We start from the raw sequence: 12,231 nt of genomic DNA on the forward strand, positions 1-12,231 counted from the left end.
TATTCAGTCTGTAGTCTCTCTCTCTTTCCTTCTCTCTCAGTATTACAATTTGAATGTGAAATTCATATAACTGCTACAAGTGTATTTGTTTAACTAGAAAAGGTAAGTTTGGCAAGTTTGGCAAAACCTCGTTTGAAAGTTGCCATTGTTTGAAAAAATGATCCCCATTGCCTGTTAAGTTATGAATGTTGCCCCGGTCAATTGTTTCTGTCAGGCGTATAACGGTCACACTGAAGCTCTTCAGGTACTCTCTGAAACACTGGTGAATGTGGACTTGCAAGATTCGAGGGGTCATACGGCTGTGTATTTGGCGGCTCTGAGAGGTCACGACCCCTGTGTGGAGCTGCTGCTGCTTCAGGGCGCCTCATACGCCATCAGGGAGAACATCCACAGGTGGACACCCCTACATGCTTCAGGTGTGTACGCATATTAACGTGAAGAATTCGTTCAATGCTTGGTTTAAGTTGATTTAGGCCTAAATAATTGCTGTGGTGGGATGGTTCAAACTCTAAATTTGTACAAAAAAACATTAAGTAAGGAATAATTGATGACGGGCCGTTAAATTATTAGAAAAATAATGCACACCTGAGGTGGTAATGCGGCAACGACGGAGAAACGGAGTTACACCTCGGGTGTGCATTATTTTTCTAATAATTCAACAGCCTGGAGTCAATTATTCCGCTTATACTTTGGTTACCACACCTCAAGACATTGTTCAGATGATGCATTTCAAGACATTTGTCAGGTTGTTGTCCTTAAAATGATCTTGTGTGTGGGACTAATTTCTTACGCATCTCATCCCAAGCGTTCGTTGCTAATTCCAAAACATAATTTTAGAGCTAGTAACGGAGGCTTGAGCCACTGATAGCAGACTAATGTAGTTATTAATGCAGTTATCAGAGAGAAAGAGAGAGAGGGAGAAGCGTGTGTGAATTACCTGAGTCTGTGTGTCTCTCAACTGTGTTCGGCACCAGCGTCATGTAGCTTTTAAGTTGCTAAACTATTTTACTGATAAAATCGTCATAGCAGCGCTGGAAACACGTGAGTGTGTGTCCGTACTGTATGTGTGCGTTTGAGTGTGAGAGAGAGTAGATATGTGCTTTTCCATTATAACTAATAAATGCATAATACATAATACAACGTCAATTTGTGGCAAAAAACGTGGAAATAATTTGTCGTGTTTATCCTATTGTTTACAATACTTATTTGCCCGGTCAGTGTCGTTGTGTGTTTTGGCTCTGTAGGCTGTAAAGACCTTTGAAATAACTGAAATCATTTGGCGAAGTGATATGAAACTTTAATGCGGTCCAGACCTGCCTGGAACTACTAACGTGCGTTTCCCTTAAAGTCGGCATGAAATCAAATTTGACAAATCTTCTTTTTATATGTAATATTGTAGAGTTTGTTATAAATGATATACCTGTGCACTTAATTATTTTTAAAAAATTCATGTACCCTTATAATCTTTAATCTAATACATTACCCTACCATCCCCCCTCGAAACGACCTCTCTTCTCTTTCGGTCACGTGCCATGGCGATAGGGTGCGGCCAGAGCCGATGAGGGTGCGGCTATCGGTGTCTGTCTCGTTTCTGCACCGCCTCTCAGAGAAACCTCCACAACTGAATGTAAACTGGCATTCAAATCTGCCTCCATTTTGTTTGCAACGCCCAACCTCCAATGATCCAATCAATTCCCGATGGACGAAATCAAGCCCCGCCCTACATTTTTTTCTAATTTCAGAAGCAGTTTCACTCGGATATACGTCACAACAAGGAAAAAATGACAATCTCAACTTCCGTTTCATGCCGACTTTAACATATTTGCACACCTTAGAGCGTTCGTCAACCAATCAGTTTCAAGCATTCAACAGCCCTCTAGTATAACAAGATTTAATCTATTGATTTTTCATAGCTGCCAATGGCCAAACTGCCTGCCTGCTCATGCTGTTGAAAAGAGCTGAAAAAACAGACATAATTGACGTCATGGACATACATGGACAGTAAGTGCCATTTCAACATTCATGTCAATGATATAACATTATTATACAATGCATTTACACTCACCTAAAGGATTATTAGGAACACCATACTAATACTGTGTTTGACCCCCTTTCGCCTTCAGAACTGCCTTAATTCTACGTGGCATTGATTCAACAAGGTGCTGAAAGCATTCTTTAGAAATGTTGGCCCATATTGATAGGATAGCATCTTGCAGTTGATGGAGATTTGTGGGATGCACATCCAGGGCACGAAGCTCCCGTTCCACCACATCCCAAAGATGCTCTATTGGGTTGAGATCTGGTGACTGTGGGGGCCATTTTAGTACCGTGAACTCATTGTCATGTTCAAGAAACCAATTTGAAATGATTCGAGCTTTGTGACATGGTGCATTATCCTGCTGGAAGTAGCCATCAGAGGATGGGCACATGGTGGTCATAAAGGGATGGACATGGTCAGAAACAATGCTCAGGTAGGCCGTGGCATTTAAACGATGCCCAATTGGCACTAAGGGGCCTAAAGTGTGCCAAGAAAACATTCCCCACACCATTACACCACCACCACCAGCCTGCACAGTGGTAACAAGGCATGATGGATCCATGTTCTCATTCTGTTTACGCCAAATTCTGACTCTACCGTCTGAATGTCTCAACAGAAATCGAGACTCATCAGACCAGGCAACATTTTTCCAGTCTTCAACTGTCCAATTTTGGTGAGCTCGTGCAAATTGTAGCCTCTTTTTCCTATTTGTAGTGGAGATGAGTGGTACCCGGTGGGGTCTTCTGCTGTTGTAGCCCATCCGCCTCAAGGTTGTGCATGTTGTGGCTTCACAAATGCTTTGCTGCATACCTCGGTTGTAACGAGTGGTTATTTCAGTCAAAGTTGCTCTTCTATCAGCTTGAATCAGTCGGCCCATTCTCCTCTGACCTCTAGCATCAACAAGGCATTTTCGCCCACAGGACTGCCGCATACTGGATGTTTTTCCCTTTTCACACCATTTGTAAACCCTAGAAATGGTTGTGCGTGAAAATCCCAGTAATTGAGCAGATTGTGAAATACTCAGACCGGCCCGTCTGACACCAACAACCATGCCACGCTCAAAATTGCTTAAATCACCTTTCTTTCCCATTCTGACATTCAGTTTGGAGTTCAGGAGATTGTCTTGACCAGGACCACACCCCTAAATGCATTGAAGCAACTGCCATGTGATTGGTTGATTAGATAATTGCATTAATGAGAAATTGAACAGGTGTTCCTAATAATCCTTTAGGTGAGTGTACATGTTTTAGAATTCAGCAGAGAGTCTGTCACAGGTTCAGTAGAAAATTGCCTAAATAGTTCTGTATATCAGTGGCCTCTTTCTCACTATACCCCATTTAATGCAGCCATGTTTCGTGGAAAACAAAAAGCACAGCAGTCACTAAATTCACGCTGTGTTTCCATGCGAAGCCTGAGAAATACCACAACATCCAACTTGGACTGTGGCACCACCAGAAGGTCAACATTTTTACCTCAGCAGTTCATTTGCCACATATTTCTGCTGAAACTGCTCAGAGTGTTAGTGGGTTGATTCATCTTCCTCAGCCATTGCTCCTCTTCCTCTTCAAGACCACAGTTCAGAGTTATTTTCATAGACTCAGTCTTTCTGGTGATGCGCTTGAAAGGCTTTTGCTGGTCTGTCTTGGGGAACTTGTCACCCACAGTGTCAAACTCTGGCGTGTTCCTCTCAATATGAATGGGTTAGAGTTAGGCTTTGGGGTAAGGGTTGGGTTACAGTTACTGGTACAGTTAAAGGGTTAGTTCACCTAAAAATGAAAATTCTGTCAGTAATTACTCACCCTCAGGTTGTTCCAACCCCGTAAGACTTTCGTTCATCTTCGGAACACAAATTAAGATATTTTTGATTAAATCTGAGAGCTGTCTCTCACTCCTCCATAGGCTTCTAAGCATCAAAACTTGCTATTAAGTTATTAAAGACATTGTTAAAATAGTCCAAGTGACTACAGTGGCTCAACCACAAGTTTATCAAGCGACTATAATACTTTTTGTGCGCAAAAAAACAACAAAAATAACGACTTTATTCAACTATTAATTTGCGCTGTTACACTATATGTGAATTTCGATCCCTTAGAAGCCTATGGAGAAGTGAGACAGCTCTAAGATTTCATCAAAAATATCTTAATTTGTGTTCCGAAGATGAACGAAAGACTTACGGGGTTGGAACAACATGAGGGTGAGTAATTACTTACAGAATTTTCATTTTTCGGTGAACTAACCCTTTAACAGTGAAACTACAAATGTTAATTAAACGGACAGTATGGGATTTTTCGCCACTAGGGGTCGCTAACCTATTTACAATAACAAAGCGTAGATTGATGACGCAACATTTGCTAAGAATTATGGATCTTGTCGTCAACGTCAAGCCGACCGATCTAATAATGTTTATGGATGACTGAATACATAGATGTTTTTATCATGACTGTGATATGAAGCAGTTCGGGATTGCTAAGAGACAGCTATCAGCTCCACACGCGACGCGAGTCCCGCGGATATAAAAGGAATAAGGACATTTCATTCTACCGAACTACACGCAAGTGCAGAATTACAACTCACAGGTCAGTTTATTAGACAAATTAAACTTGTGAGGTAACGCAGCGCTGTTTCACTTGGTCTAACATTACACTATCACACTAAACTGCATTTGAATGTGTTTAATTTTATGTGTTAGTTTGTCTGTATGAGACTAGCAGTAAGCTAGATCAACATTAGAATAACATACAGATCATATTCTGACATTTTATCATTGTTGAACTATATAACATTGATTAGTTTTATGTAAATGTGCTCACCTGTTTAATAAAGTACATGTAGGAGCGGTCGAAGTCTCGGACGTGGAGCTCTCGTTTATATACTGTCTATGGGAGCTCTCTCGGCATCTCGAAAACACCGCGCTGATATTGATTCTCGTTTTAGTTCTCCTTTTTTATCCAAAGTCTGCTTGCCATGGTCCATAATGTTTGAACGAAACAACAACAGCGTGCAGATAGACATTGCGAACTACAAAGTTGTCCGCGTCAGTCGCTTTGGTTACTATCAGAGGGCTCTGGTTGCTATGGCAGCACGAGCGGAAACCAGGGACAACGCGGATATGACGCCATTGACGGCGACAAAACGGAAATAAAGAAACGGGACGTGTCTTCGAATTAAATTACAAATTTCTCCTGGTTTGAAAGTTGTTGGAAACAGTCGGGATAATGTAAGTACACAACTTAAAAAAATATATAACATAGATATAGTGATTTTTGCTATTTTTAAAGCAAAAAAATTACATATTGTGCCTTTAAATGCAAGTACTTTAACCCTTTATGGTACGGAGTTGCCATATGGCAACAATTCATTTCTACTCATTACCTTAAAAAATACAATATTTTGCACTATGGAATTAAAAGGGCAGGCCTTAAGGTAGCCAATGATGTGCTGTTTTTAAGTCACATGACATTTGAATGTCCCTCCAAAACTCTCTTTCCCACTGTCACTCTCTCACAGAAGACACCTGTTGAAGTGCTCCAGAAATGTCTCTATTAACCTCATTTCTAAACATCTCTTCTTATGGGGGATTTTTGCAGCATCTTTGAGAAGTAAATATAAAATAAATAAGTAGATATTTTTATTCACAAATCAACTTTGTCCAACATAGTTTTACTGTAAATTAAGGAAATATCCATGTTTCCATATGGCAATGCTGTACCACTGTGGAATTGCAGTAATGTATTTCCCCATTGGGAATTTTTATAGATAGTAGCATCAACAATATGATTTCAGTTATTTATTTGTTTAGTGTTTATTGTAGTATAGTTGTATTTATGTATAAATAACAAAATGATTTCTTCTTTTCAGAAAATAAATACAGCAATATTTTACAGAAAGGGCAATAGGAAGAGTGCAGAGTTATGTGATGAGAGTAAGGACGAGTTAGGCAAATGATAGGGATCTATTTATTTTAGGTTTGCATGAGTTACAAGTTTAAAAATCTATCAATTTCTAAAAGAAACATGCATTTAAAATGAAAAGAAGTACCCCTAAGTACCCCCCCCCCCCCCTCCACAAAAAAACTTTTTTGATTTGTTTAAAGCTATTTCATGTAATAAAATGCATAACATATAGGGTTACATGTAATTACAGTGCACCAGTATGTATGTACAAAATAAGTAAATTGTGTCATACTGTTAAGTACCCAAATGAAGTGACCCACATTACAATTACAGTGCTGTAAATACTGCATTGCACATTCAAGCTCATTCTTCTCTATGATGACAAAGTTCGCTAATATGCCTGATCAGAATGTGGTGGGACTTTAGAAGCATTAATGTGTTATATTGTTTTCCCCCATCTTTCTCTTTCTCTCTCTGTTTCCTTTTTTGCATTGTTTAAAGTATTGCTGTTGTAAGCATAGTTTGGTGGTATCTGTAGGACTCCACTGATGTTGGCTACACTGGGCGGTCACGTTGACTGTGTCCACATGCTGCTTGAGAGAGGAAGTAAACCAGACACTGGAGACAGAAGAAGCCGCACTGCTTTACATCGCGCAGTAAGTTTATGCACTGTGTGTATGTATGCATGCATGTGTTTGGTTTGTGTATCTGAATATTTACACATTATTGGGCTGGAATTTGGCAATATCATAGTCTTGATGTTGTATTTGGGCTCTTCTAGAACAAGTTTTCATGCTTGAATGTAAAAAAATAAATAAAAAATTCACAAATTTGACATTGTTGCAGGCAGCTCCTCTCTTCCAGAGCCGGACAGTAACTGAGTACATTTACTTGAGTACAGTACTTGAGTAAAGTCATGAGTACTCCCCAAAAATGATACTCGAGTAAAGTACAGATCCTTCAAAATTGTACTTAAGTACATTTGAGAGGCAAATATTGTACTCTTTACTCCATTACATTTCTATCCATAACTGTGAGTACCCATTACTTCTTCTAAAAAAAAAATTTAAAAAAAGGAAAAAAGAAACATCTCGGAAACCCTCTCAAATGTGATTGGATTGTGCAGGCACCACTGATTGGGACAGCCTATCAGCAATCACCTTCAGCTTTCCACCAAAGTCAACTCCATGGTCAGATTTAGATAAGAAACGAAACCATTGACGAAACAATGGATGAAGAAGCAGCAGGTCCATCCCGGGAGCAATATTTTTTTTCCCAGGATGGTAGGGGAAGACTCATGAATATTCATTAGGGAAGTCATCCCTGATTGGTCTTAACCCCAGTGACGGGTAGGTTTAGGGGCGGGGTTATGGAGGTCATAAGACCCCCCAGTGACGGGTAGGTTTAGGGGTGGGGTTAGGGGTAGGTCATCAGACCAATCAGGGATGACTTCCCTAATGAATATTCATGAGTCTTCCCCTACCATCCTGAAAAAAAAACCCGCATCCCGGGAACGTGCCAAGCCGTGGCCCCACCTCACCAGACAATTTCAATTTTCTGAACAAGTTAATGATAGTTTTCGCTTCAAGTGTTTGCTGTGTTTACCAATGTAAGCACTGTGGCAGTAGTAATGCAATATTTAGAAAATGTACTCTTGTACTCTTGATACTCAAGTACTTTTAAAAACAAGTACTTTAGTACTTTTACTTAAGTAGACATCTGACTGTAGTACTTTTACTTGTACTTGAGTAAAATTTAGCAAGGGGTATCTGTACTTTTACTCAAGTAATGAAGCTGTGTACTCTGTCTGCCTCTGCTCTCTTCCCAGTGTGTCACTAACTCTCTGGCGTGCCTTTCCCGTTTAACGACGTAACTCGCTGATTAACTATCACAGTACATCGTTGAAGAAATCAACTAGCTAGTCACGACTGTTTCCTGAAACCGTATTGTCGCAAATTTGTCGTTCAACCACGCTGGTTAATGATGTCACACATATGGTGGAGTAATAACTTCGTTTAATGAATCTGTTTGAGATCGAATTAATGCTAGATTTATGCTATAAATTATGGACATCTGAGGAATAATTTAAAATGTTCTTGCTTGTTTTAGTTATTTTGCTTTATTTCCAGATTCAATTATAGGCTTGTTCTTACGCACTAGAGCACGTTCACACATGCGCACTCTTTAAAAACGACGCTTTAAATCTCTTGACAAACTAAAAGACGTCAATTAAATTGTCCGTTAGAACTATGGTTTCAGGAAACACTGACTCGTTGAACTACAGTATGCTGATAACGACAGTACTTGCGACCATAGTTGGCAAACGATTCTTTTGGGAAACGCACCCCTGTTTAGTTCGTATCTCTATGAAGCCCCTCCTTCTGAAAAGCACACTGTGCTCTGATTGGTCGGCTGGAGCAGTGTGTTGTGATTGGTCAAGCGCTTCGAGTGTGTTTGGAAAATATGCCCCTTTATTCTGCATATTCATTATTTAAATGAGGAATGTATATTGTGACGTGTTTGTTCCCGGGAGAAAACTCAAGACTACAATGAAGTTCAGAAACAGTGACACTGATATAGAGAATAACTCCCGCTGGAGGGACTTTGGAGCAACATTACATTGTACAAAAGGATAATAGGTCCTTTTAAGGAGTGTTGGCAGAGCACCTGATTCTGCAAAAGGGAATCATATTTCTTGGTCTTTACACAGCCCTGCAAACCAATCATTGCAACTAACTAATCCTACGAGTCTCGAGATACCCTTTCCATTTCAGACCTTCTGTTTCACATTTGGCAAACATACATTACGGGTTGAAATCATCTCCGAAATTAGCTTAGCAAGACACTTGGGCTTAAATGTGGTGAAGATGCCAGCAGATCTAAGCTCTATAGTGAGGACGGCTCAACACATGTGGCCTAATTATAGGAGTCATTGGCTGTGCAAAGGCTCCCTTTACACCTGTGTTTTCTGTGATTGGATTTACGATCGAATCTCACTTGAGATTCACACAGTAAGTGACTGTGAACTGCGAACAGATCACTTAAAGCCCATTCACAGGTGTTCTGGGATGATTTAATGAAGACATATTTGCAGTGCCTTTTCGTCATACAGATTCAGCTGTGAATGAAATGAGGTTTTATTCTGCTCTCACAACAATGTGAAGGAGAACAGGCACTGTGCTTCTGCAATTTACACACATGCTTCAATCCACAATATCTGATTATCAGTCAAATTATTTCACTTGGAATCTTGTTTCTCACATTTCTCTTTCCACACAGAGCAACTTTTGAAATTCATAAATATAGGAGTTAAAAAAAAATCACAATCACTTTGTTCCTCTAAAATGTTTTGCCTTGTTGCTTGAATTCACAGCAGAAGCAGTTATTTTAACTTTTTGCTTTTTGGACAGGATTTTGTTGGGTGGGACTTGATTTTGTCCATGAGGAATTGATTGGATGGCACTCTAACCCATAATGCATGTGCGTGGTTACTGAGCAGACAGCTGTCACTGAGTGTTGTGTTACATTTTGGTCCACACTTAGGGGTGAAAAAAAAAAACCAATTCATGTCTTGGGACATATTTTATCTTCTCTAAGTGTATGTGTGTGTGTGTGTGTAAATGTAATTTTTTTGTCATCAAATTGCATCAGCATTTTGTTGACCAAATGTTCATAATGAGTGAAATGCTCAATTTAGATGGCAGCTCAGATAACTTTTGCATTCATTATGGGCACAATTTGGAGTTTCTTTTAGTGCTACACTAAAAAAAAATAATGGTAGAAACGAATTTCACTCAGAAATGTTACAATTATTTAACAATTAAATGCTGTTTTCTTGTAAAACATACTCCAATTGTCTTTATTTTATTTTGAACTTTTTTTAGTTTTGAACATTTTTTTGTAGTGTAGAACAAAATGAAACATGATTGATGAAACATGATGATTATGCAATGTGAGTAAAGCAAACTGAATTTCAGTGTGCTCTGTGTGTTTCAGGCAGTAGTTGGGAATGAAGAGTGTGTGTCAGCATTGCTGGTGCATGGAGCCTTCGCTCTGTGCCGGGACGTTCATGGCAGAAGCCCTTTGCATTTGGCTTCCTCTTGTGGTCATGCAGGACTATTGCGGCCCTTACTGGACGCAGCGTCACTTTCAGACCCCCTTGACTCTCTGCTAGACTACAGTGCCTACACACCCACTCATTGCGCTGCTTACTATGGTAAAATCCCATTCTATAACATTTAATAAATGCTAGAGAAATGGAGAAACTTCAGTTGAGATTTATATCAATGAATGACAAATCTTTCATTTTCTACCTAAAATTAAAATTGGCATAAAACGGAATGTGCTATTGTCTTTTCTTTCCTATTGTGACGTATACGCAAGTGAAACGCTTCTGTAACAAGAACAAATGTAGGGCGGGGCTTGATTTTGTCTGTGAGGAATTGATTGGATGGTTGTGGTTTGCTATTGGTGGATCTCATGTGAGTGACAGGTTGCCCCGCCCTCATCATCAGAGAAGAGATGCTGCAAGAGGGAGGGGAAGTTATTTTAATCAAAGATTATGAAGGCACATGAATTTAAAAATAACAATAATTATGTGCACGGATAAATCATTAATAATAATAATTACTGCAATATTACATAAAAAAACAAGAATTGTCTAATTCGATTTCACAGTGAGTTTAAAGAAACATACTGTATTTACAAGTTATGTAAAAGTTTGTTTTTTTTACACACAGGGCACAATGATTGTCTTGAAGTTTTACTTGAATATAGACCATCAAGCTTCCAGGAAGGAAATGCCTTTACACCACTGCACTGTGCACTGTGAGTGAACCTCTCCTGTCTCCATCTTTAAAATGTTTCTGTACAAAACACACATTTTTCATGACGAGAACCTTTCCTTTTTCTTCCTCCACAGAATCACTGGTCACGATGGTGCCGCTCAACTGCTTGTTGAAACTATAGGAACAAAGATCATGAACCTCAGAGATGCCAAAGGAAGGTGTGTGTGTCTGTTCCCCACTTTTAAGTTTAGTTAATTTAGTTAGAGAGCGAAACAGAGAAACTTGAATGGTTTACCAACCACTTCGGATGAACAAGAGGGTCTCTTTTTAAAAGCTAATGTCAAAAAGCCACTGTTTTAATTTTTTTGGATATGACCTTTCATGTAGTGTGTAATATAGCTGTTTGTGACTGTACGGTCTGCAAAGTTCTGCACAGAACAAATAAAGTTTTTGTCTCCCGAAAGAAAGAAGTGAATCTGAACTGAAACGAGTCGTCAGTATTTCCAGTCTCACTTCCTGCTGAATCTGCGTAGGTTTGTAACAGATTTGCATAATGCCAGTCTATGTTCTTCATTGGCTGCCGTGAACAACGTCTACTTTGACCCTCAAACACTGTAGTTTATCTGAGACGGGAAGAGTTTGGTTCGTGTTGTTCATGTGGAGAAGACGCTGTTTTCTGCTGACAGAGCAAATCCACTTTGATGAGATTGATACGGTAAAACCCACGCCATCGTTACTGTTCATATCACTGAGTATCAAGAGCTGAGGAAGATCCAGAGCTGAAATTCAGATATGATAATGAGCGTTTAGTTTCTGACACGGTCAACCAATCACAACAGCCTGGGTCATCTGACCAATCAGAGCAGAGCAGCTCTCAGAAAGGCGGGGTTTAGAGAGACTGAATCCTTGATCGAACCGTTTCAGACACTGAGAGAAAAGAGCTGATGCTGCAATGGATATCATGAGAGTTTTTTTTATTTTATTTTTTTATAATAGGGGCACTTTAATATTCTCAGTGTGTTTTGTCTACAGGACTCCACTACATGCATCTGCACATGCAGGAAATATGGCAGCACTGCATCTGGCGTTGACCTGCGGTTCAGATGTAAACTCAGTCGATAACACCGGACGCTCTGCATTAATGGTTGCTGCTGAAAATGGGCACACGTCTGCTGTCGGTTTGTATTGTTTTTATTGTCTAGTGCTTTCTATTAACGTGTGTAGAGTGGTTGTGTGTTCCATTGATTTTTAAAAGATGTTTTCTTTAGTAGTCTTATTGATATGCTCAACTTATTTGGTTCTAGACATCTTGCTTCATCAGTCCAGAGCGAACCTCTCACTGCTGGACATCAACAGGAACTCGGCACTTCACCTGGCTTGTAGAAGAGTAATGTACCCTCGCTCTCATAGTGTCCTATATTACACCACACGTTTACATGCAACCAAATAATCCGTTAGTAATCGGATTGATGACTCAATCGGACTGAAAAGCCTTCATGTAAACGCCTTAATC

The 12,231-nt window shown here is 39.6% G+C and overlaps 1 protein-coding gene across 5 annotated transcripts in view; it reads left to right on the forward strand.

Moving 5' to 3' along the window:
• The window catches only part of ankrd52b (ankyrin repeat domain 52b), a 35,577-nt gene that overhangs the window by 19,524 nt on the left and 3,822 nt on the right, over positions 1–12,231 (forward strand). For 4 of the 5 annotated variants that reach the window (XM_079856770.1, XM_079856767.1, XM_079856769.1 and 1 more), the window contains exons 18-25: positions 215–416; positions 1,914–2,001; positions 6,470–6,587; positions 9,928–10,147; positions 10,671–10,758; positions 10,853–10,936; positions 11,751–11,896; positions 12,023–12,105. In XM_079856770.1, coding sequence (XP_079712896.1) covers positions 215–416; positions 1,914–2,001; positions 6,470–6,587; positions 9,928–10,147; positions 10,671–10,758; positions 10,853–10,936; positions 11,751–11,896; positions 12,023–12,105 — 1,029 coding nt within the window. Of the gene's footprint in view, positions 1–214; positions 417–1,913; positions 2,002–6,469; positions 6,588–9,927; positions 10,148–10,670; positions 10,759–10,852; positions 10,937–11,750; positions 11,897–12,022; positions 12,111–12,231 lie in introns of all 5 variants that reach the window. The other variant, XM_079856771.1, reaches the window with a different exon arrangement.

The sequence above is a fragment of the Squalius cephalus genome (assembly GCF_949319135.1).
Source record: "Squalius cephalus genome assembly, chromosome: 22".
Taxonomy (NCBI): domain Eukaryota; kingdom Metazoa; phylum Chordata; class Actinopteri; order Cypriniformes; family Leuciscidae; genus Squalius; species Squalius cephalus.